General features: G+C 39.7%; 2 protein-coding genes across 13 annotated transcripts in view; one reads left to right on the top strand and one right to left on the bottom strand.

The window, feature by feature from the left end:
• The window catches only part of EPS8 (EGFR pathway substrate 8, signaling adaptor), a 133,552-nt gene extending 127,952 nt beyond the window's left edge, over positions 1-5,600 (top strand). For all 7 annotated transcript variants that reach the window (XM_068659975.1, XM_068659935.1, XM_068659985.1 and 4 more), the window contains one exon: positions 4,177-5,600. In XM_068659975.1, the coding sequence (XP_068516076.1) occupies positions 4,177-4,290 (114 nt within the window). In that variant the 3' untranslated portion in view covers positions 4,291-5,600. The remainder of the gene's footprint in view (positions 1-4,176) is intronic.
• Positions 5,601-10,162: 4,562 nt separating this feature from the next.
• PTPRO (protein tyrosine phosphatase receptor type O) overlaps positions 10,163-26,393 on the bottom strand; it is a 202,860-nt gene continuing 186,629 nt past the window's right edge. For all 6 annotated transcript variants that reach the window (XM_068659915.1, XM_068659884.1, XM_068659875.1 and 3 more), the window contains 9 exons: positions 25,401-25,482; positions 24,299-24,389; positions 23,706-23,782; positions 21,281-21,415; positions 20,165-20,287; positions 18,471-18,625; positions 15,917-16,052; positions 12,652-12,772; positions 10,163-11,508 (listed from right to left, as the gene is read on the bottom strand). In XM_068659915.1, the coding sequence (XP_068516016.1) occupies positions 12,668-12,772; positions 15,917-16,052; positions 18,471-18,625; positions 20,165-20,287; positions 21,281-21,415; positions 23,706-23,782; positions 24,299-24,389; positions 25,401-25,482 (904 nt within the window). In that variant the 3' untranslated portion in view covers positions 10,163-11,508; positions 12,652-12,667. The remainder of the gene's footprint in view (positions 11,509-12,651; positions 12,773-15,916; positions 16,053-18,470; positions 18,626-20,164; positions 20,288-21,280; positions 21,416-23,705; positions 23,783-24,298; positions 24,390-25,400; positions 25,483-26,393) is intronic.

Below are 26,393 nucleotides of genomic sequence, written 5' to 3' on the forward strand. Positions count from 1 at the left end.
AATACATTTAAAATTATGCATATCTTATGATTTACTGATTAGTGTAGAATAGAGAGAATTGCTTTCTAACACTGTTAAACTTGCGTTATTCCTTTTCTTCAAACCCTTTTTTCCTGTGAGAGGAGTAGAGAAATTTTTCACTTTTACTCTTAAGAGTATGTCACTACAGTCCAATGCAATCCATCACTTCCTAGTGAAGATATATGTGTATTCTTAAACTTTTCTGGAATGTCAGCAATATTCAGTTCCATAAAGAAGGCCTTGTTTACTGAGATGGAAGTAAAAACAAGAAATTGCTTATTAAAATAGCTTTAAAACAATTTTATACCCATATCATCACAAGTAAATATGTTATGGTTTAAAACTTTAAACTAGGGATTATTTTCATTTTTCTTAAACAGAATGATTCTTACAAACGTGTTTCAGAATGTCATTAAAAGAGAAAGGTAATCTATGTACGTCAGAGATGCTGACTTGTTGGAGGAGATAAAAGAAATACGAGCTTTAACATGGCACCTGAAAGAGCATTTCCTTTTAAGAACTCTGTGCCCGGCCAGAGGACCTGACGGATGTCCTAGTAGGGTGTAAAGCTAACTTCATGATTATGCTAGGCGTGTATGTGGGTTTCAGCTCCCATATCTAAGAAAGCACTCCTCACCTTTCCGGTGGAAGTCAAGTTGAAAACCAGAGATCCACAGGACTGTAGAGGTCTATCCTTTTTTTCCTCTGTGCTGTTTCTCTGCTTGCCCCAAATAGGCTTACTTTGCAGGAAACTGAGGAGTTGAAACATGTCTAATAAATGCTCTACACGTGTTAATAAACAGTTCCTGAGAGTTAAGCAAGGTTGTTGGATTTTGTTAGTGAACATGTAGCGCAAATCCTTACTTGTGTTTCAACTGTTTGAGGTTTAACTGATGAATTCAGAACTGAAGCAATTCCTGATTGCTTTAGCTTGTGTGCGGCATTGCACAGAACATGAACACACATCTTCCTTTTTGTCTATGCAGTATTTCATGTCACAGGTTTCACAAAGGCTATCCATGTTTAAGAGAATCTTTAGGAATGAGTACCATCAGTCATAGCCAAAATGTCTATGTTACACAGCATACATGAGCTTGTGTCTTCCAAATAAGGTTGTGTTTTACTGCTCAAACTAGAAATGTTTCTAATTACAGAAGTATTTAAGTGCACGCATACCTGTTGTACCTGTTGTACAATCAAGCATAACTGAATGCTTTTTATAAGTGGTTACTAGGTTATGGGCTTGACCAAAGCAATTGTCCTACAAGTGACAACTTGTCCTAGAAGTGACAACTTTTCATGAAGTTTTGTAGCTCTGACATCCTTTCAGTAGTACTTGTGCTACTGTAATCATATTTCTGTAAATGACCTAGGTGCTAAGTATAAATAACAGTAACAGCTGGAGTCAGAACAAACCCATGCATTGTCTAGTGTTACAGAACCTCCTGCCTTGTCTTTGCTTGTTATTTCTGCCTAGGATCTTCCACAAACGCTTCTCGATTCATACCATCTCAATTCATACAATCCCTGCCTCTCGGATTTGGGTCTGCATTCCCCAATACTGATAAACAGGTCTTCACCTTTATGCAGCTGCATTTTTTTTTATTTGTTAATCATATTATTTTTTATATTCTTCTGCCTCAGGCAGAAGAATTTAGTATTTTAAAATTGGAATTCCAGTTCTAATCATGACTGGAATTTAGTAATTTTACCTTTTTGAGGAAAAAAAAAAAATGAATAGGTACCATTACTTCTTTTTTTTTTTTTAAAAAAAAAAAACAACGTTATTTTCATGGTAACTCCATTCAATCCTGAATCAAAACAGAGTATAAAACATCAAAGGAAGCTTTGTGTTGTACCTGTATAAACATGACCAAGGAACAGACTGTGAATATGGGGAAGCTATTTGGCGTTTAATAGCTTTCTAGGCCTGGCCAAGCAAAAGCAGAAAGAAAACTCTATGCAAGAACAGCATGTCAGACAGCAGAGAGCTGGCCATAGCCAGGGACAAACACTTATTTCCTGTCAGAAGATATGGTGGTGGTAGCAGCAGCATCTCAGGAAGATGAAAGCTAGGATGCACCACACGTTGTACTGATCAGATTACCCCTCTGAGGAGCTGAGGTTGCTCCAGAGAGTTTCAGTTCACTTTTTATGCAACATATAAGGCATTTTAGCAACTTGGCTAGTCAGCTGTATGGATTTACTTTTTCATTGTAAAGTTGATATGATTTTTTTGTGTGCATTTCCTCAACCTTTGTTAAGCATTTCAAGTTCTGGTGTTGAAAAACATTAATCAGAAGGTAAGCATAGAGATAGAATATCCTGAACACCACCTTTGTCATCTCTAGACATGACAAAAAGTTCAGGTCTACATTACTGTTATTTTCCTATTCCATCAGTGGAAAGCATGGCCACACTTCAAAATAGTTTATCTAGTATGTGTATCAAATTGCCTGGAAATAGAGCTTATTCTCTTGGGCACCTAGGTAAAAGGAAAAACACAGAGGTAGAAGTGGGATTGAATGATGGGGCTTACTGATACCTCATGATCTGGTTAGGGACTAAGTTGGGTAGATCAGAAGCCAAGGTCTAGCAGTCTGTTCCAAAAACTGTATTCTCCAAAACAGCCCTAGGCTACTTAGCTATGTTATACCTTGTCTCAGCAGGATGTGCCTGTTGTGTTGGGCCACATGATATACTGCAGTTTGTTTAGTTGAGCAGTATTTCAAGCCCATCAGTCATGCTGTTACTGATGGTATCAGGAAGGTAAACTGTTTCAGCCTTGGCTGCTCAGTCCTTCGCAGAAAATATATTTCTTTATGACCTTTGATAAAGCACGTTGCCAGGTATTTGCTAACATTTTTATGCATGATTTCAGTAATGGGTGACTACTGCTCTGTATCTGAAACCAAATGGGCAAGAACAAGATGAATTAAGACAAATACAGTGCCCTCTCACCTTCAAGGAGTCAGTTATATGCCCTTTGCTTTGTCCTTCCACCCAGGGAGAAGGGGAGAGAGCAATAGTAATTTAGCTAGGACAAGCCCCTCTCCCTGTAGATGCTCAACCTGTCTGCCAGGTAATAGTTTCAGATAATGCATTGTAATGGATCTAACAGGATTAATCTAAATTAAACTTTATGTCATGAGATAAATTTTAAGAAATGGAGGATTTTGAAGAAGCTGAAGAATCAATGGAAGGATTTTTTCCCCATAACTGTTCTGAAATTTGTTTTACATATTTCAAAACCAGTTTCTGCTTCCTTATTGAGAGGATATTTTGGAACCTAGCTTTGAAGCTTGGAAGGTCATGTTACAGGCAAATAACACTAGCTGTTATGGATCTTGCTTTATAATCTTCTCGCCTTATTCAAAGTCATGCGTGCTTTGGAAAGTTCTGCTCTAGTGGATGTGTCCTAGCATTGTTAATAACTTCATTTACATTGCCAAAGAAATCTGTTTGCCAGTAGCTCAGAAGAATCTTTTTCTTTTTTATTTCACTCTAAATGTGAATTAAAGCCACAGTATTGTTCTCAGGTAATACTGTTGCTAATACACTAATACGATTCAGTTCTTATTGCTCTGTTCTGAGTTTGAAGACTGTGCATCTCTTAACAGCAAATCCATGATGGAGCATTGTGTAATTTGGGTTACTTAGATTAAGTATTCGAATCCTTACTTAGGCCATGGCTGTGCAAACCCATGTGCGTGCATGAATTTTTTGTTGACATAAATCTAAAACCCCATGAGTTTATGTGCTTTAATTTCTAAATATGATTGTCCTGATTTTTAAGTACTCAAGGGTGGAATCCTAGCAAATTTGTTGGACTTTAACTTTGTATTTACTGATGCTATATTTCACCGCTTAAATATCCGACATATGGGTGCTCGCATGAGAAGTAAAAATGCTCAGCAGTGTTAAAAGTCAAGCTGGCACTTTTAACAGTCTTCAGGCTCTTTTCTGGTCCACATTAAAGAATAGTGTAAATCCTTTCATATTCCCAACGTTATTTAACCGGATTCGTAGTGCGTTTTTGTTTTAGAGCTGCAAGGTGTGTTTAACTTGTTCAAACATTAATAAAATCCTGTAAGTGGAACCTCATGCTGTGTAAAAACTCAAATTAACCGATTTTCTTTTTTCATTTGTTTACAGGCTAACAGTGGTAGTTCAGAACTGCAAGAAATTATGAGAAGAAGACAAGAAAAAATCAGTGCAGCTGCCTCAGATTCAGGTGTGGAGTCCTTTGATGAAGGAAGCAGTCACTAAAAGTCTTTCCTCTTTTCTTTAATTCCATTGTCCATAGCATTATACCATCCAGCTTTGCTTTAGGAAGCAGTGAAGGGGAATGTCTTAATACAGTGTAATCCTAACTAGCCACCATAGAGAAAACTTACAGTAGTCTCCCCAGAAGAACCTGCTGCTGGCTTCCCAACATTAAAAATTAACAGCTGAGAAATCCAACGGAAGTTCCTGACAGGTGAAACTATTAGGATTTGAGTCACTTACACCCAAAGATGGGCCTTGGCTTTAACCATTCCATGACAGATACACTGGAATGTGGCTTTGTTTTTGATCCATCCTAGGAAAGCTGAGATAGCAATAAAAAGCATATGAACCCTTCAGTAATAATACAATTCTGAATTCCATTGCCAGCTTTGCAACTCTTTTTGGCTCAGTCTTTCTTGTCATGCATTCAGCTGCAGGATGTTTAGTTAAGTCGTTGTTGCCAGCAATTGAAGAGGAAACGTTTAGGGAATGAACAGCAGCCCAGCATAGACTGAATCTTTCTTGCATCACTCCCAAGATGTTTTATTACTAATGAGGGTGTTTATAGCAAAATAATACTCTGTACTTTGATTTTATCTATACTTCACTCATAATGAACCATAATATTGCACAAGAAGGAATGAACAGAAAATAGTAATACAATTCAGCTCAAAGAGGGGGTCAGATCTGCTGTTGGTAGCCATGAAACAATTTGAATTACTTTTTTTTTTTTTTTTTTAATATACTTGCATTTGTTGTTTGTAACTTAACCTGTTAAAAGAACAGTGTTTAATCTAGACTTTGTGTGTTGATCCCAGATGTCAGTTTTCCATATGTAAAAAGCTATTGTTCCATTATAAATTTAATGTTTTGGAAAATTGGATTCCTGGAGGCAAAAGTGGGAGAAAAGAAAACATCTTTTCAGCAAATATTATTTTTGAAGATGCAATGATTTTTTTTTTTCACAAAAATATTCTGTTACTTCACATGGTTTTGTGATTTTATATATAATATATGTATTATATATAATATATAATATCACTTAATTTAGACAAATTTAATCATCTGGTTTGATTAAGTTACATAGTGCCTTTTTCACATGAATCAGCTTAGTCTGCAATAAACAGTATTTCTTGTTTGTCAAATAGTTGTATCTTTATGGCTACAAAGATGGTATTGAAATAAGAAAGCGTTCTTGATTTTTGCCATTAGTTTGCTCTTCTTCATAGAAGGAAAAAAAGAATCCTATTCATTTTTTCATAAAAGAAATTAAAATCTTAATAAAGGTGTTTAGTGCCATTTATTGTAAATGTCCTTGCAAATATTGTTGTGTGTTGGTTATGTGTCTGTCTATAGTATTACATTCTACATATATTCTTTACACCTGTTGAAAGTACATCGGTGCTACGCCTCTCATTGAAATGTGGTCTTTACCCAGAAATGGGTCAGAAAGTGAAGATTGCCAAACTGAAGATTCCAAACACCATAGCAATTGCCAAGAATTTGATTTTTTTTTTTTTTTTTTTTTTTTTTTACCCAGTTAAAGAAATGGCAATTCCCAATTGCATTCTTCCTGCAGGAGACATTTGAACTAGCCAACATGCATGACTACAACCATTCAACCTATACACATAGCTTTAGGGGAGAAAATTGTCTGTCTCGATGCCTGTCCTATTATTAAAACTCAAGGCCAGTCCTCAAAAGATAGGAACTATTCTCTTGGCCAAGTTTAAAATTGTTTCTGCACCTTATGTATATACCTAGTGTCCATATATACCAGTGTCCATACCTAGCTTGAAGCACATTCGCTGTACAGTACAGCCCTCTGACTAACCATATAAAGGAAAATCTGAAACTATTCTTACAAAGGTTCTTCCATCACTTGCAAGTATAGGAGTAAGAAACTTTTAAAAAGATCTTTGAAAGTTGCACTTAAAAATTAGGGTCACTCTGTTTTCACATGCAAAGTACATCTGATACTATAAAAGCCATAGTGGTGGTTATTCGTACCTCTCAGTCCTTGTTAGTTACCAAAATATGAAGCCAATATTCGTATTGTCTGCAAGTTTATTCTTGCGTTCAACATATAGTTGCTTTTGCCCAAAGGGGGCACCAGATCTGAGACTCTAGACATTCTGGAGTTTGGTACACAGAGGTCTTGGAAGAAGCACCCATATTATCATCTCTGAGAGGAAAGAGGTAATTTTGCAGCTGTTTTTTGTTGTTGTTGTATTGTGTGTGTCTGTGTTTTTTTTTTTCTTTTCTCTTTTTTTTTTTTGAATCTGAATGCGGGCAGTATGCTCAGAGACATCTTTGGAGATACTCAGCAGGTTAACAAGAAATCTGTTTAGGGATGAGGACAATATTTTTCCCCTGTTTTTTGTTTGACTTTTTGCAGTTTTTGTTGTTGTTGCTTTATTATTATTACTATTATAGTAATACCACTACAGCTCATGGTTGTATCTTACACTAAATTAGACTGCATGATTTCTGTGTAACAGACTGTGAAAACTGTGCCATTAAGGCACATATTCCCCTTTCTGCTGGGTTTTCTTTGATGGTTTAAAGCACTGTAGGGAGCTTTGTGCCTCCACTATGCAGCTTTTCGATTTGCAGCTGTTGGCAGTTACGAGAAAACAAAAGGAGATTTGATTTAGGGTTAACCAAATGAAAATAAAACATTTTCTTCAAAATTCTATGTCTTCAATGAGAATGATCAACAATGGTCAAATGCAGTGTTTCATTCCAAATGTTTTCCTTAGGATCTGAGCAGTGAGTTGTTTGTTTGTTTGTTGTTTTTAACACGAATGTTTTAGGAAGATGAAATGTGTGAAAAAATACCTTTGAGAAGGAAACAAAACATACATATTTTTTTAAGTGCCTGACAACATGTGAAAAAAGAGGAATCCCATTTGCTAACGTAAGAACTGCTGCATATTTTGCTGTCATCTGGGATGCCTTTTTAACTGGGTGGAGGGAGAGAGTTTCAGCAGCCTGTGCTCACTCAGCAGTTCTATACTTTCTAAGCGCATACTGTGTAACATCAGCAAGTTACTTCTTCCCAGTCCTTTAGTCTGCTTCCTCCCCTGAGACAGCATGAGGAAAGAAAAAGACTGTGAAACCTCACATTTAATTAATAAAGAACATGTCTAACCAATGTTGACATGTGGACAGACAAAGTTGCTTACCCTCTATTAATTCAAATGCTAAACAGTGCTTTCCTCAAACAAACTTTGATTTATGAGTGATATTTTTCTTCACCCTTTTATTACCCCAAAGCATTGTGTTATGGAAAGATTGGTGTTACTTGGAGCCCAGAAAAAATGTGTAGACTTCCACAATGTTGTTTGTGGAAATCAATGTTTTATGTGAAAGTTGGCATCCAAAATGATATGGTACTCTGAAATGCACTGAACTTCCTGTGACTTTAAGTGTATTCACCAGTGTTTAGGAAATAAAAAGCATCCCTGTCAGTGTTGGGGAACACATACTCATGATAACTGGTATGATGTAGATTAAGAAACTTGTAACAAGCAGAATTATTGTTGTTGTTGTTATTATTATTATTTTAAATAGGAAGTGAATGCATTTTGAGTTTTTAGGGTTTTTTTTAGGACATACAGATGACCAAGATACAGCCTGAATACCTTGTTCCAGCAGGTATATTACACTTGTTTTCCTGAGCTGCATCTCATGAATAAAAGACACGATTATGAATGGATATGCTCCTGGCCAAGCCACCATTTTGTAGGAACCCAATCTGTCTATGATCATTTTCTCACCTGTGAAGTCTGTGCAATTTTTAAAACACAAAACAAGCAGCCCAGTGTGAGGAGTGAGTCAGGCACATCAAGCATCATTGAAAGAATGTGTCTGTGCTCAGCCTCCAAGCTTTGCCACAAGCAGTGGAGTTATGTACATGAAGTGCAAACCTGAGGAATTTTGCAAGAATGCTTTGTGTTCCATGTTTAACTAGTTTGAAACATGTTGATTTTTTTACTGCTGCTATGTTAACTTCTAGCTAATAAGTGCCTTTTAAACTCTTTTTGTCTCTTCAGTATCTTTCTTTAGTCTCCCTGTAATTATATGCTTAGGTTGCAACTTTGACCTTTCACTTATTCCCCAACATCCAGACCAAAAACCAGTATCAGGATATTAGTTTGCGCTTCTATTTCTTGCTAACATTTGTAGATTAAAATAACAGGAGATGAAAGAAAACAGGGAAACTGCTTAGTCACCACTGTTGCCTGCCACAACAGTGAAAGCTCCCAGCCCTCCCAACCTACCTTTGAGTCTGTAGCTGCTATAAATGCAACAGCTGTTGATATAGATCATATATAGTATCAGCAGAGTTGTTCTGTTCCCGTAATTCAAGAAATTCATTATAAAAAAATAAAAAAGGTTTGTTTTGACAGATATTCAAAACCACATCAACATGCAGGATGACTCCAAACTTCTTTTGGTCTGGCTTTCATTGACCAGGACAAGTGGCTGTATGTCGAGTCATGCTAACAGGCTCTGCATGCTGCTTCTGAGCCACACTGTCTCCCAGACACTCCTATTGCTTGTGTTTTGCCGAATGCCAGGAGAGGTGGTTTCCACTGCTATCCCAACACATCCATGTGTGCAGAGCTGAGTAATACACAGGGAAGGAAAGGATTTTTTTTTTTTTTTTTTCTGAAGGAAGTTTGGTTTGGTTGGTTGTTTTTGATAAGAACTGATTCTGTGATGAAGTAGCTATTAGAGGAAAAATATACACCTGTTACCATGTAATTGGAGCATTTTTTTTTACATGCATTCAAAAACATAAAACCAGGCTATTCAGGCTGCATAGCTTGCAGCATTGTGATTTTTGGCATCTTTGCAGCAACCTTGTACCCTGGTATGGTCAGCCAAGGATCTCTTACAGACAGCTCACGCTGTGGTATTTTGTGTGTGCATCAGTGTTTTAAAAGCAACATGGCTTCTCTGGGCTGTAATCCATAATAAATGTAAAACCGGTGGACAAGGGACAGCAGGAGAGAGGCAGTAGATGAGAAAGTAAGGTGTTTTTTTTTCCCTTGCTAGAAGTTATCTAGAGGGGGTGAACACATTTTCTAAGTAAACATGCAGTGGCACTGTGAAATATAAACAAACAAAGAGATGAAGGCAAGGTCTGAATTGTCCTGTGCTCTTTTATAACGCTGGCTTCTCTTCAAATTAGGCTGGGCAAATCTTTGCCATTCTTAATAACATGGCAGGCCCTCCAGCTGAGGTGCATTTGTGAAATAACATTAATGAAGCCTTTCTTGTTAGCAGTCTGCCCCCCCTGAAGACAGGGCTCTCTGCCCATTCGCATCCATCTCTGTGCTTCCTGTTTAGAGAGATGGCAGCTCTGCTTTAGGACAGGGCTCAATGGAAACTCTGAAAGTGGTATTAGATGCATAGAAAGAGAAGTAAGAGGGATATTCATCTCATACCCATTTAATAATCAGTGGTAGAGTCCTGTTTCTTTCAATACCCTTCAAAAGGACCTGGTTTATTTGAGGGTTATGTTGTCTACGCAGTTTTGCATAGCGTATGTGGGACAGTTTAAATGGTTTTCCATTACAACCATTACTGTGATGGAGTAGACATTAAAGGAATATATACCTATTTACCAGCTGGAGGAATAATTCTTTGAAAAAATCAGAATAAATTGGATGTCATTCGAAGGATGTTATCAGGCTCCTGGAAGTGGCTGAGCTACTAAACTAAAACTAACTACACCCTGGTACACTGACAGGTGATAGCAAGCTGTGGAGTAAAAAAAAAATAAAAAAATAAAAAAATAAATGGAAAGAAGTACATGGGGGTGCACTTGCTGCTTTGCTGACAGTGACTTCTTCACAGGTAAGCAATCCAGTGTGTTTACTTTCAGTTCAAGTTTGTTTCGTTTACATTGATTTACCATTGCTGCTAACTTCCAATGAGGTGACACAAAGCAACAGGCTACAAAATGCTATCAAACATCCATTCTGACAGCATCCATGTCACAATACACAATGATGTACCGGAATTATACAAAGACAAAAAAATATATAGCTAATTATTCTGACTAGAACTGAAACTGACAGCAAAAAAGAAAAGAGCCCCTCACCCTGACCCGACGTCCCTGCAGGAATCCATGCTGACACTTTGGCAGCCTCGTAGCAACAAAACGATAACCATCCCTTCACATGCCAAAACAACTGTTTGTGTAACACCGTGAATTCTGAGCCCGGAGAAATAGTTACATCCATTAAAGCACTTTTTTTTTTTTCCCAACCTGAATCAGCTTCACATTTTTACACAGGTTTAATACTTATTAAAAATAATAAACAAATGAGGGGCATAGGCACCATAGACTGCTCAGACAGTTAAATGCTATAGTAATGGAGTCTAAGATATCCCAGCTTAAAATTCAGCTGCACCTTGATTAAAAAACATCCTGATAAATGGCATTACTGAAAAGTTTGGTGAAAAGAGCAATCCCTCTGCTTAATTAGTAGTTGCACTGTCACAAACCAAAATGACACAGTTCCTCGGTGTTGACTGCCTGCTTCAGCTTTTGGCTCTGTGGTTTGGATTTCTGATGGTCCATCCATTCCTTAGGTCTTGTGTCTCCCCAGGCCCCAAGCACAGAACGTCAGGGCTGTAGGAAACAGCCCAATCTAGGTACCCAGCACCCCCGTCCTCCCTTTTCTCTTCACAATCTCCAGATTTCTTCATGTATGTTCATGCCTCGCTATTCACTAATGAGGTATTATTAGATACTAACAATGCCTGCTCTCCTATGGACATTAGCACAGACCAGTGACACATGAAGAAAGCTCTTCATTAAACCACTAAAAAAATATTGCACTTACTTTAACCTTAAGCCCAACCTGCACAGAAAAAAAAATAACTGAAAGTACCAAACATAACAAATGCTCTGGAACAATCTATTTTATGCACATATTATAGTGTCTTTTCCTTCATGTTGTTCGGTTGAATTTGGTCCAGTATTTAAAAAAAATGTCCAGAAATTAAACAGTTCAAAAGACACCGCAGGCTCGTTAAGGCTTTGTCTCCCCAGTGCTTCTGAAAGTTAAAGTTTCCTTCTTTCATTGTCCGCATACTGCAAGGCAGTGGTCTCTCATGGCAGAATGGCTGGCAGTTTGAGCCATCAAAAGAAAACAATTGGAAGCAAGGGAAGATGGGTGTGCTTCATGGTCTCACCTGGAACAGCACAGCACAGACAGAATGCATTAGATAAGGAAATAAATAAGGATCTTAGCATTCATTTCTGCCAGACATCCTTATAACAGCTCACCCATATAAGCAATTAGGTTCTGGGACTCAGTTTAGACAGTAAATTATATAGACATAGGGAAAAGTGAGGCATGTGCAAAGTCATGGTTCATTTTATGGGCAGGGGAATGAAGTGTGCAACACCTCAGAAACCCAGTGGAGATGGCTAGTGTTGGAGCCTATAACATGGCTTTCCACCAGCTACTTGAGAAGCCAGTTTATGTTAAAAGCGTGCAGTTTCCTGCTCCACCTCAAAGCAAATGTTAGGGTTATGGCTGGCTTATTACTGCCACCTAATGAACTAAAGCTCAGCTGCTCAAGCATTGGTGACTCACCTCCTCACAGCTTGTCCCCACTGCGCAAGGAAATGTGTTTGCTTGCATGAGCTTTGTAGACAGAAGGCAACAAACCATGGCCTGGTAGTTCACAGTGATGTGCTTTATGCTGACCCGGGGACTGGGCTAGCTGCACGCACCTAGTCAGTAACTGGGGCTGTTTGGATCAGCATGATGGTGGCTAATGGTGGTACCAGCTTGAGAGGCCTCCTGTTCCTTGATTCCCCAGGGGTTCTTGTCAAAGCTTTTGGGCTACCATCTCACTCTTCGAGAAGCTGTTGACAGGCCAGCTGTATTAGCAGTCCAGCCCAAACCCTCTGCTGGCCTTGGTAGCCTGGCAGCTGGGGAGTGACATGAGAATGACCGATGCAAAAAAATAACTTCCCTCTGCCTGAATCCTTTACACTTTGCGAAGTGTGGTAGGACAACTAGTGGGAATGCATAGATTAGACAGTAACTCAGGATGTCATGACACTCTTACTCTTTGAACAAGTAAGCCAACAAACCTTTACACTGCCATGGGAAGCACAGAGGCTTTTTTAATGCAAGAGGCTGAAGGACTTTTGCTTGCACTTTCTCACAAAATCACCTCTGAGGAGGATGAAGCTCAGAAAGCTCCAAACCCCAAGCAAAGCTCCTGCAGTGTGAGGAGCAAACCCCCGTGACACTGGTTGCTACCAGGCAGCTGTGATGCTAAGCCATGAGCATAGCACAAGGCTAGGCTTGCCTGACTTACCACCTGTAACTCCAAACTAGGATTTGCTGACGTTCTCATATATGACATCGCTGATGCAGAACTGCTGCTTCTTCTTTTGCCACATCAATTGCACACACTGGTGAATAAAAATGTATTGTTCCTGGAAGAAAGAAACATATGAATGGGCATTTTCACAACTGAGAAAGCCTGACAAAAGCCTGAACAGTGAAACAGCTCAATAGGTCATAGTAACAGTTTGCACATCTTCTCTGTTGCTCCCTCCTCATCCTGTCACAATGTACAGTGACTTGTCTGCTCCCCAAATAATAGCCCTTTGCTGTTGCACATAGGAGTAGTGGAAGTACCAAAATCTACCTGAGCATCAAAATCTGCCCTAGCATTGTAATTACTTACTAACAATGTGTGTAATGATGGCCGATATTTATAACGCCATATTTATAACCTGGTTTACTGGAAATCTTACTTGCGTGTAGAAACAACAGTTGCCATCATTCACAGTTCCCCTTTTGACTGCACAGTGTGAATTAATCAGTGCTACGAGGGGGCTGTGCAAGCACATGCCAGATGTACAGACGACAGCCACAGTGCAAGTCACACGCTTCCTCCTGAGCAATGGCACTGCTGTGTGTGCGAATTATCTTTCCCATTTAAATCTGAAATTAAGCTCTTCACTGTCACAGTCTCTGACACAGTCCATGGTGGCAGTTTTGCAGGACAAGGAATGTTGGTCCTGTGGTCCTGACCAGTTAGAGAGGGGCAATTGACTACAGGGACCTGTGGCATGCAGTAACCCAGCACTTGATGTCTTTTCATGGTAGAGATGTAACTTACACTACATGGTCTCAGGTCTTCAGCTTGCAGGCTCTATATGGCCTTTAGGAAGTGCATAATTACATTGCCTGAAAATTAATTAATTCCCAGAAAAGTAACCAAATTCTTTATGTACAACAAATTACATCCATGCCACACATACACCTGAAATATTTTGAAGAGCTCCACATTCCCTAATGCTTGACTTCTTTACCAGTAAAATGCTAAAATCTGATTTTGCACACAGAGCACTTAATTATTTTGGGAGTTATCACCCACTGTGCAAGTGACTCTGAAAGCAAGTTGAGTAAATCATAGGTACCATTATATTTGTGGACAGGTTTTCCATGCAAAAAGAATGATTATCTTCAATTTTGGTTATGGTTTGCTTTTTCTGAATTACATCATCATACAGAGAAACACTGCGTTTCAAATTTAAATCTCAGTCATCATTTGAGTTTATTCCAAGCAGAGAAAGCAAACCCTGATGAATCCTCCAGTAATCCTTATGTTGACCATGTACGGAGAGCGAGTAGCTCTCAAGCAAAAACAACTCTGCCAAGACAGAGGCAGTTTCAAGCTCCAAAACCTGAGTCTGGATTTCAGTCCCTGTCCCCAGTGGTCTGCTGATCCCAGCAGGTATCAGGATGAGCTTGAAACATGTCCTGGACCACAGAAATGCCTGGATTTCCTCACTCCCATTAACTCGGAGTGGCTGGTTTCAATTCAGTGTGTTCATTCAGAGTGTTTTCTACTCTAACTCCCTTTTTGGGCTTCTGCCATTTTTTAAAAACTTCTCTGTCAGACACAGCCAAGTTTCCAGCATGTGAGGAAACATGAACCCAGGTGAGCTGTGTGTGCGTGCCATCAGGTTTTGTAAGGTGATCCTTCCAGTGCCTGGGTGTCATTGCCGCCTACTGACCTCTGCACAAGGCTTGGCGGGGCTGCGGCCCCCCCTGCTGCACTAACCCGAAAACTAAACCCCAGGCCACAGCTGGCCACTGCAGACAGCCCATACATGCCCATGAGAAGGGATATTCCCCCCTCCCTGCCCCCGCCACCTGTATATATTACAGCAAGCTTTGCTGACCAAGTTTAGGATGTAGGTCTTGCTCTCCCCAATATGGACAGGCTATGTAGGTCTGATCCTGCCCCGGGTATCTAATCCTGAATATTAGCACCTGTTCATGGAACATTTTCATCCAGATGATGATTAGAAAAGCCTTCTCATTGCGTGTGTGTGTGCATAAAAGAGGTATGATTTGTACATGTGGGTTTGCACATTTGGCAGTGAGAAGAAGGGCAGCAGCAGGCAGAAAGAAGGTGCACAAGCCACTGCCTGTAGCAGCAGAAGCTCAGCAACCACCCAAACTGAGACCCTGACATCAGCCCCAGGCAGACAATGAGTTTGTACATTAAAAAGAAAAAAGTCATATCACCTCTGGAGCGGTAATGAAGCTGCAGCTGAAATAAAGCACCAAGATTTGCTTTCTGGTGTTTACATAAGGATGTGCCTTTGGATTAATTTAGGGGATTGTGACAAAAAGTGGCAGGTTGGTGGGAATGATTCAGAATGGCCTGAGAATGACCTTATTCATTTCTAGGCAGTAGCTGGTGTCCTGCAGGTTTTCCTTTTCCTCTCCCATCCCTGCTAAATCTTCTCTGCTTTGCTCTGGGATAAGCAATCCTTGGCAACAGATTATCTGCCAGACTCAGGCTGCTAATAGTGTTGGTGGTGCTTCCAGCTATGTGGGGGTTGCCAGTTTGCACTGTGTCTAACCAGTGAAGAGTACAATGTGCATGAAATCTTTCCATCATTAGTAGGGGACACAGGAACATTTCAGATGCATAAAAATTTCTGCTTTGGAAAAAGAGTTTCTGTATATTTTTCCATACAAATATTCTGATAAGACTATTCAGACATTTTCCTCAAGAAGAGAAAAAGAAATACCCAGTATTACACAGGGGCAGGGAGAGCGGGTGTCTGGCAGACTCTCTTAGAGTTCTTTTGTCTCTTCCACTTTGGGTATTTGTATTGCCATCATGTAACTTATTTCATATGCTTGACCATATGATACCCTTTTCAAAGGTGTGAATGGCTGTCCAATACTGGTATCACTTCATAAGTCATTAATCCCTTCAGCAAGTCCAACACTTTTCAAAATGGTTTGAAAATTTCAAATGCTAATCTCCTCTAATGGATTTTCACGCGTCCATTTCTCAGGTGAGAACAGCCCATCCCCTCTGGAAGACATCAGTGACATTGAAGATCTATTATCAGACTATCACCTATGCAGCAGATTAATAATATGACAATATTACAACGAAGATGAAAACTTAAATGTCTCTACCCATAGCTGTTTTGACAGGTGTTCGGGGGAACAACAGTCACTGGACACAAGCATGCTGCAGAGAAGCATGAGACAGGTCTCATGATACATCCACATTGAAGTGAACTGAGTGGGCATCCTACCTCTGTCTGCACCATGGACATCCTGTAGGACCGCATGTCAGACACCAGGCCCAATATATCTACAAACTCATGGTCACGGATGTGCTGTAAGAGTCGGTCCAGGGCTATGAAAGTTCCTGTTCGTCCCACTCCAGCACTGCAAAACACACAGACAAGAACAACATTTAGGTTTTTCAGGTGTGGACACAGGAAAATCAGTGGTAGTGTGAAAAGCAGGTGTCCTGCATCTCGGATGTAGCTAATCTGAGGTCAGACAAGTTGGTTAATTTGGGGGATATAATGCCATGCAAGCCTTCATGCATTGTTTAAGCAGAATGTATGGGATGGATGGCTCTGCAATTATTTCACCTTCATATACTCCTCTTCATCTCTTTCACATGCACATGCACACACTCATCTGCCCTTAACTGGCTGCTCATCCCACTTTTCAGTGCTCCCTTCAAAGTTATGAGAAATCCCACACTACAGGAGCTGCAGCCATAAGTGCAGAGAGCCCTGCTCTGCTGTGACTGCTATGTGGAGGCATTTGTAGTAGGAACTAGAGACTTTGCAAAGGCACTGCACTACTGGTGTTCATCCTCAAAGGACAAACCATCCAGAGGAGGCTTTGCTCCAGGAATTCTGCCTTGGGAGCATGACAGAAATAGATGGCAACCACTTGGCTGAAAAATCTTCATTTTCGTACAGGGATGCTTAGCAACTGGAAAAACAAACACATAATGAGTTGATTTATAGCTTCTAATATGTAAATATTTCTTTGCATTGTGAATTCATGTGTAACTCTGAAGTCTGATTTCATTACGGGTGTGGTTTCAGAGGTTTTGTACAATTTTATAGAGTCCCAACAGAGTTTCTACTACTAAGGAGAGAAGCATGTGTCTTAAGAGAAGTTGTTTCTTCTGTTTTGCTGTATTTTTCAGAAAAGACTTGGAAGTATTTGCAATAAAGTTGCAACAGGTTTGTTTTTTTGTTGTTGTTGTTGTCTTTTTTTTTCTTCTTGTACTTGTTTAAAAAATGTCAATATATCAAATGGAATACAATGGATTTTTTGATCTACTTATTAGACAGATTCATTAATTGATATATTCATAAATAACAAGTGGAAAAGTTGTAAAAATGTCAGTTTTGTGCATTCTTTAATGCTTCAGAACAATTGCTGTAGGAGTTTATCAATACATTCTTTCTCCACCCCTTCCACTTATTTCAGAACATTGCTACTTTTAATCTGTGCAGTCTAAGTACAGTATACGCTAAAATATTGTCTGAAAAACTCTCTCTCTGCTGGTATGAGCATCCTGATTAAAAAGAATATTAAAAAGAAGATAAAAAAGGAGCTGGTTGTTTTCCAGCTCTCTAATGCTTTCTCCTATTCCTTCCCAGAACAATTAAGTATTACAAAGAGTTTAATTTCACAGCCCTACATTCAAATCTCTTCCCTGACTTCCTAGCACCCTTCTTGATACTAGGACTCACAAAACAATATCCCCTATGAATTTCTCTATTAGGTTGTCGGGAAGGGCTGCATGACTTGATGCTTTTACAGATGCCCATGTTCTGCACTCTGGTAAAAGACCAGGTGCCATTTCTGGGAACCTGAGAAGACACTACTCTACAAGACTGTTTTCTGGAAAGGAGCACTTCAAAGTGTGTCACAAGGAACAGAGTGCTGACCAGTAACAGGAAAGATCATGCTGGAGGGTGCTGACACATTGTGCAGCAATGCAAATGCTGCCTATGAGGTGGATGATGCAAGGCTGGCGGACACAGACCTCATCAAGCCTCGACTTCCTTCTGGAGCATGTCACCATAACATATACATCCTCATCCATTGCAACCTGGTTATTTACGTCTCTCTGAAAATCTATCGTGAGTGGCTCTTGCACCAGAAGCCACAAAGAGGTTTGAAATCAGTGGGGAGAGCTGTGTCAGGAAGCAATCTGGTATGATATCACCACTAGCACGGCAGCTGCTCCTGGTGGGGCCCAGGGAGCGAGTGCATTAATAGAAGGCCAGATGATGCCCAAGAGATAAATCTGTCAGCGTATAAACAACATCCCTCCAAAAAAAAAGGAAAAAAGCACATGTAACTGTTATCATGGGATACTGGGATTATTACTAGCACAGGATAATACTCTTCATGTCACATTCTGAATTCTCCGAAAGCTGAGCAATCAGAGGAAGAGGAGGAGGAGAAGGAGGATGATGTTCTCGGACACACTACACCACCCATACTGCAAAGGCATGGAAATGAGAAAGCAGGGGCCAACTCCAAGCTGCTGTACACCAGGATTGCCTGCTGTGCTGTGCAAAGCAATTTGTTTGTAACAGCCCCAGAGCTGACCCACCTCTGGACAGAAGTGCTGCACCTGTGGGTGCAGGCTGAAATCCCAGACCTGCCACAATCAAAGCAGGGGACTAATCCTTTTCCCTTAAAAACAAGGGAAACCATCCTTGGTTTACCTAAGAGATGAACAGAATCCCAGAACCTCCCAGTGGTTCCCCAGCCCATCTAACCAGGTACCTCCTTCAGCTCTCCTTTGCCTTGAAGTGTTACCTGCAGTGTATGATCATGGGGCCTTTGCTCTTTGCTGATTTCTGCCTGACCATCTGCACGAACTGCAGGATGCTTTCGGCAGCATTGGTTGTGGGGACACCGTGGTCTGGCCAGGCAGTGTAGTTAAAATGCATCACGTCTTGCACCTCATCAGCCTAATGGGAAAAGCACAACGGCAGCATGTTCACAGGAGTTTTAACAGTGCAGTCACGCTCAGTCAGACTGAGGTTTTATTGTTGTGTTGCTTTTTTAAATCGAAATACAGCCTAAGAAAGTAAAGTCCACCAAAAAGGTTGCCACCTTATCATTTACATGTGTATTTACATGATATTTGATTTAAAAAGTGGGGAAAGTGGAGATCAGGCATGAACTCGTGTTTCTGTGTGGGATTACTATTTTTTCCTTCTCTTTCCTAATGGTTTTTTCGTTTTGTTTTCCTTTTAAATCAAGCACTGTTGCACTTTTCAAGTTTAGGCTTTCTTCCTCTTTCTACTCCATTTCCTCTCTCTTTCTTCTGCCATGGACAAAGAATAACACTGTTGGCAAACAGTTAATACTGGATTCATGAGAATTTTTCTTCTGAAGTTTCAAAGAAAAACGTAACTGAAACGGAAGAAAAAATCACCTCCCAACATCACCATTTCCAGACAGCAAAGGAAATTCCTTAAAAAAATACCCATTATTAACAAAAGCATTTATAATGCTAAAACCTCTAGGTGAAATAAGATCCTCAATCCAACACATGTTGTCTTTGAGACTGAAAGTGTGTGGAGGGGAGGGTCTCATGACAAAAGCCCATGGCAAGCAAGCAATGCCTTTAGTTTTGCTATTCTGGGTCAGACTAAATACCCCTATTCTAGTAATCCCTCTCCAGTCACAGACAACAGCAGGTGATTAGGGAAAGGTTATTAAAAATGAGATGAGTACAAAAGCCTCTGAAGTAGCTGCCCTGGTTTTGGGAAAGGACAGTTTACCTGAACAGCAAACTACACTCTGATCATTATTTTCAGTAGATACCAACAGCCCAGCCTCTGATTTGATCCCATCATGTTTTATGCCAATTCCTTGCTGCATTTTCACATGCTTTATTGTAGCAGCTGCACAGGATGCTTGTCTGATTGTGATAGGCCGGAAGGCTCTTCCATTTCCTCTACTTTAATAAATGAAAGCAGCAAAATGCACTATTTCAGCAGCAGGAGGGAGTGGAGAACCATCTTTGTGGACACCTTTTACTCAAGATCCTGTCTGAGACATGCATGAAACCTTTGCTATGAATATTGCACAATTGCCCCTTTGAATAATATTCTCAATTTCTACATTATTTTCAAGTTTTGAATGGCTTATAGCAATAAGGTTATGCCTGACATTAAAGGAACAAACAAACAAACAAAACAAAAAACACTATATGTGCCCATTGTCAGTAACCATCTGCACCACAGAAATGTCCAGAACCACAGAAATGTCCAGAACCATGGTACTACTGTTGTTTCAGTCTCTGACAAGTTCACAGAGTTGACAAACCTAGGTAAAATCTTGTGGTTGAGACATTTGCTTGTGTGAAGTGACAGTAAGGCCACAATCATTTTTTTAAGGTGCTTTCCACTGAATGCCAGAAATGGACAAAAGTTAATGAAAAGTCTGGACCAACATAGCTCCCATCCCATTAGCAAGGCCATGCAACATGTTTTGCTTACATAGCAAATTCGGAAATTCCTATAAACCCAATCTGTGTGCTCCTCCTCAGACAGCATCTCCACAGTAATATCCCCATATGCAATAGGATCTTCTGTAAAAGGCCAGTAATGATCACATTTAACCTGAAACAGAAATATATGTAAATACATATATATCCATATGTTTAAAAAAAGAAGGACAAAACAATCAGAAATAAAACTGCAGTGAAATGCCTACAGAATTATTTTGTTGAGGCTTCAACAAGAGGTGCTTCCTGCAATGGCTTTCAACTTGTTTTTTTTTTTCCCGCCTGTGTAACTACAGATATGGTTATACAGTGGTTTCTGAAGGGGAGCATTAGCATAACAAAGAATGAAAATGTATAGTTTCTTTATAAATTGTTTTCTTCATAGAAGACGTCTAAGAGGAACAAAACATGGGGAACAAGAATATGCTAAAAAAGAACTTATCTTTCAAATTATTCTATTATAATATCAGGGAAAAAATAAAGCCTAATACTTGTATTTTATTTTTATGTAAACTTAAAAGGACGGAAACACAGAGTGGCTGAGGTAGGAAAGTACCTCCAGAGGCCATCTGGTCCAACCCCTGTTCAAGCAAGGGCACCTAGAGCAGGTTGCCCTGGACCACACGCAAGTGGCTTTTGAAGATCTCCAAGGAGGGAGGCTCTGCAACCTCTCTGGGCAACCTGTGACAGTGTTTGACCCCACCTCACCCGTTGCAGTAAAAAAACATTTTCTTGTGTTCAAATTGAATTTCATGTGCTTTAGTTTGTGCCCATTGTCTCTTGTCCTGTCAGCAGGCACCACTGAGAAGAGCCTGGCTCCCCCATCTCCATTCCTTCCCATCAAGTATTTACACACAGCAACAAGAACCATCTGAACCTTTTCTTCCCCGAGGGGAAGAGCTCCAGCTCCCTCAGCTTCTTCTCAAATGAAAGATGCCCCAGTCCTTTAATCATCCTGAAATGCTTCCCATAACTTAATGAAGTGCATAGCCAAGTTACGGTTATGATGCTTCCTCATGAAAAACAATGCAAATAAATCCACCCAGAAGAAAATAAATGTTTTTGAGTAGTTTCTTTCAAGAAAGATGTAAAAGATTTCATTACATACCCTTCTTTTCTCATTACACTGAGTGAGCATGACAATAATTTGAGATTTTTGTTGAAGAACCATTTTCCAAAAATCATTTCTTGTTTCTGGCAGTGGTCCTTGGGTTGCAATGTATTCTTGGGGTGAATTATAACCCTAAGAAACAAAGAGACAAGTGCTTTTTACTGACATGCTTAATGTTTCAGAACATCATTTTTTCTCTGGCATTTGTATTTTTTAGCTTGTTCAAGTTCAATTTGTATTTTTAAAGTGATCTCTAATATAAACTACTTTACGATTTTTTTTAAATTTATTTTGAAATTACAACTTTTGCTATATTTTGGTGCTCCCAAACTGTAAACAAATTAGAAGGAAAGACAGAAGGTAAAGCCATTACTCTACAAACCCTTTGCCCTGAGAACTGAAAAAGCAAGATTAAAAAAATAAAATAAGGAGAATCCTTAAACAAAGATCAGCTTCCTACAGATTTTGTAATTTATGTGTTTGTTTAGTTATAGACATAAAAACAATTATAAAAGTAGTGGCTGTAGTGATTTTCAAGAACTGATGTAAAGGGAAGATAGCCATGAATAGAAGTGTATGAATGTATTTACAGCATAAATAATTAAATTAACCAAATATTAATTAGAATTCTGTTTAAAATAATAGAAAATGTGCTCAGTCAAGACCCTTAACAGATTATAATTGTTATGTTTTGCTGAGCTGAGACACTTCACATCCATGTATTTTTTCTCCTATCATTATCAATGTGCCTTTATCTGTAAAAGACTCCTTCCCATCTCCAAAAAGAAAAGACCATTATAAAGACTATGTGAAAGATACACAAAAAGGACATTTTAGCATGTAGTATCACCATATTTGAAGAGACTGCATCAGCAAAACTGTATTTAGAAAGTTATTTAATATTCCTCCAAAGAACAAAAGATGTATTCAACACACAGCATGATCCTATGTAAGTTAAGCGTTTTCTGTGCCACCACAGTATGTGGATTGTAAAAATACTGACATTTTGGGAGTACTTTCCATACACAGTTTCCTCCAGACATCTCTAAAAGTCAGTGTAGTCTAAGTTTTTCTGTTACACAGAACCTTGTTTGTTTGTCCAGCCTAAGTGGTGAATCCTTATTATCATGGAGACACAGATCACCACTGGTATCAGTGTTTGGAGGGGGGTAAAGAAGCAATCTTCAGGAACAAAAAAGCATTAAGATGATGTGTCTGTCCTTGTTGTGAAGACAATTTTTGGTCAGCATTATATTGTAAGTAAAACCAAACAGCTGTAAACTACAAAAAACAGAACTTGGTAATCCAGGAAGGACTGCCTGTGTAAAATCCTATTATCCATAATCCAATGTCATAGAAGTTTCCTGATCTGAGAACGATGCTTTTGAAGACTGGAACATTTTTCTTTCTTGATTCACTACAAGCTCAGACACATGCAGCTGTAGTGTTTATGTTCAGGCCCTTGCCACACAGAAGCTAAGTACAGGCAACATACTCAGCAGCACATGCATGGGCGATGCCACAGTGACAGAGAAGTGGTTTCACTGACTCATTTGAGGGCTCCTCCCTTTTCCGTAATCCTGACTCAGATCTCCCCAGCACAGCCAGGGCCAAGTCTGTCAACAAGGGTGCAGAAATGCTCATCTGTATATGGGCCCCAAGTGAAATGTCATCTTCTAAATGGATGCTGAAGTGCCCTGCTGCCTCTCCATGCAGAGTAAGGCAGTGCACATTGCTCTCCCTGAACACAGCACACACTGAGCCCCAGTGGGCAGTGGAGAAGGGGGTGATAAAACAAGGGCAAACCTTTGGGCAGGGACAGAGGAAAGAGATTATGAGGTTTTAGTCCACCCCCATTGTCAAAATATTTGGCTACAACTCTGGGTTCACTTCAGTTATCCTAAAACTCTTGGTGTTCTGGGTGTAAACAGCTGCACATTGCCAGGCAGAATGAGGTACATTGGGAAGACTAGAAGCAATGAAAAGCAGAAGTGCTTCCTACACACCATCTGGGCTATATGCTTTTTGCGTGTTGTAGTATCTGGCATCATCCTTTTTCCAGGTGCAGTAGAAACTCAGAAACGTTTCTGGTTTAAAAGTTTCTAATTGCTATCCTTGCCGTCTTAAAAAGACCTTAACCTTTCCTCCTCATTTTTCTACTGCTTCAATATTATTTTCACAAAGATTCACAATGCACCCAGTGTTACTATGAGTGCTACCGGTTAAAACTCCCTCCCCACCCCACTTTTGTTTTGGTGGGCGGTGGAAAGCACAGCTCCCTGTAGGCAAAGTACTGGAAGCTGAAGGAGATGCTGATAAATGTAACTGAGCTACCAGAAGATATTGTGCTGTTTGCAGCTCATGTGCTCTAACTGCTGTGCGAGACACTGTTCTTTACATTGACCAGAGTGTCCTTACTCACAGGAATATAGTTGGCATTAATGTAGTCAGATCCCTCCTCTTCATTCATTGAGACTAACCGGACACGACTAAAATCATCTGTAAAAGGAAATGAGAAATAATTTGGCCATCAAGCACAACACTCAACTCCAACTACCAAAAATTAAAAGTATCTTATAAAAACTGAAAATAAAAACTACTAAAAAAATAAAGAATGTTCATATTCACCAACAGAGAACAATGTTTGCTTCACTAAATACTACATGGATGCACCATCACTGCGGTTCTGCAAAATATATCCTCCAATTACCATCCCTTTGGGCTCCCCTATGTTTCATTAAAATCATAGGAAAAAAAAAAATAGTACCACTACTCAGTAGTAGAAACAACCTTGTGTTTCCCACCTCCAAAATCCAGTCTTGACAAACATCCCCCAAAAGCTATGTCTCTTCAAAGCTAACAATATAACACCTATTTCCTGCTTCTCTCTAAGGACAAGCTTTAGAACAGGCTTTTATCAGTCAGAAAATCTGTCTTGATTCCCTCATTCTCTTATTAAAAATCGTCTTTCCCACTCGAGGGACTTTATCAGTCACCTGCATGTACTGTACTTACATGGCAGGATATTTGTGTAGCGATTTTTACAGCGATTCATGGGAAGATCAGCAGCAAAGTGTGGTATGTCAAGCCCAATCAGTTTTAGCTCCTGGAGTAAGAGAAAGAAAAATGCCAAGGTAAAACTCTCCAAGGTTCATAAAATGATTCTTTGTGAAGTGAATGCCTGTGCTATGTACCAGACTGAAAATGTTTATAAAACAGTAGAAACCAACAGCATTTCTACCCTAAGTTTATTTATCTGATGCCCCTACATTTGGCTCCAAACAGCCACAGAGCAACAATGTGGTCTCATCTACTGATGGTGCCAATGCACTGCTACCACTCAAGGCTCTGACAACAGCCTGCTCTTTCCCACCCACATGTAGTTAGCCAAAATAGTGTCAAATCAAGGGGGCTGACAAATTCTGTGGTGGCCATCCACCCCACTTAAAGTGTTTTCACTGAGTCCTCAAGTGGCTTTTGATCTTTCTACTAGGGAATGCTTGAAAAATCTTTCCAGTCACTACCTTCAATAGTTACATCTAACATGCGATGCACCGGAGGACTTTCACTGGCAGTAAGGGAATGATAGCCACCCAGAGCAGTGGTAATGCCCTGACAGTCCTCTTGTTCCCCCTTCGAGCCTTTGGGAGCTAGCTCTAGGACTGGAGCTTTTTAGTTTTATATTACTAAACTGACTTTAAATGCAGGGTAATGAAGATAATGTATCTCAATTGCTGTTTAAGAGCCTTCCTTGATCTTCAAGAGAGTTTTGATGTTACTTCCTCGTTCCACTGCTGCCCCTCAAATTAAAGACATTGTAAAAACCTTTAATTCAATTTAGGCCATTGGCATGCCCTATACTTAAAGGAAGTGTGTTGATCTGACAATTGTCTCGAATTACACATGATGACACACTCCATTCTGCTTACTAAATGTGTTCTTTAATGGTACCAAGGCCTGCTTTCAAATTCTGCAGAACTTGAAGTGAAACTGACCCACCTAGAAACAGTACACACTGCACAGTCGTTGCACAGGAAGACACCACACAAACCTAACATCTGGAAAAAGCTGATCTAGTCATGGCAGCTAGGAGATGACAGAGTCCCCATAGATTTACCTCAAATTGCAGAGAAAATTTATAATCAGAATCTTTGGCCATATCCTTGATGTAGCCATCAAAATCATCCAATTGGACAGGGCTTTAAAAAAAGAAAAACATACAAATTAAGAGAAAGAAAAAAAAAAAAGTACTAGGTTTCATTTTTATTTTCCCTCAGAATACTATATACAAGTGCTGCTGGCACTGATGGGTTTGACAAGGGCTGGGGGTTGGAGTTGTCCTAAATGAGGTAAACCACAGGCCTGAAGCGGGGGGAAGGGCCCATGCACCTTTCCTACAAATCCCTGCTCCTTGAACCACATTTAATGTAGATATGTCCCCAGGGTGCAGGTGACACCATGGTAAGTGGGGAGATTCAGCACCCCGGTGCAAAGCACTCTACATGCCATCCTAAGAGCATGCTTCTTCACTTAAGTTGCCTTTGTGACATGCAGAAGGTTGTTTTCACACAAGGAAAACATCTGGCAAAATGACAATTTTAAAACTCATCTGAGCTTTGCTCACACAGAAAAACGGATTTCACATAGAGGTTTTGTTTTTTGACAAGGTCCTGGAAAAAAATGTTAAAACATCATTTTGGATGTCACTGCAGTGACAACATTCTCTGCTGGCTTTGAGAACTATACAAATTTACATACAAATTTACATTTTTGTATATAATACAAATTATCCTCCCAGACTGAAACAAGTGTGGCTGAAACAAGTGGCATATAAAACTATGCAGAGTATAAATTAGTTTTGATTTAGTGACACTCATCATTCTACACATTTTTCCACCAGGTGAGGGTTTTTCCTTAGAACAGGCAGAGTCTCTGAACATAAAGGAGAAACAATTAGCCTAACACTCTGAATAAGGAAACACAGGTAAACAGCTTCCTTCACCTAATTATCATGCTTTAATTTACAAGCTACTGAAGCATGTACACAGTAATCTTTTCATTTACTTTGAGGCAATATGCCCAGAGGAACCTGTCTTATCACCACTTAATT

This window comes from Anas acuta, chromosome 1 (genome assembly GCF_963932015.1).
Source record: "Anas acuta chromosome 1, bAnaAcu1.1, whole genome shotgun sequence".
NCBI classification, from domain to species: Eukaryota; Metazoa; Chordata; class Aves; order Anseriformes; family Anatidae; genus Anas; species Anas acuta.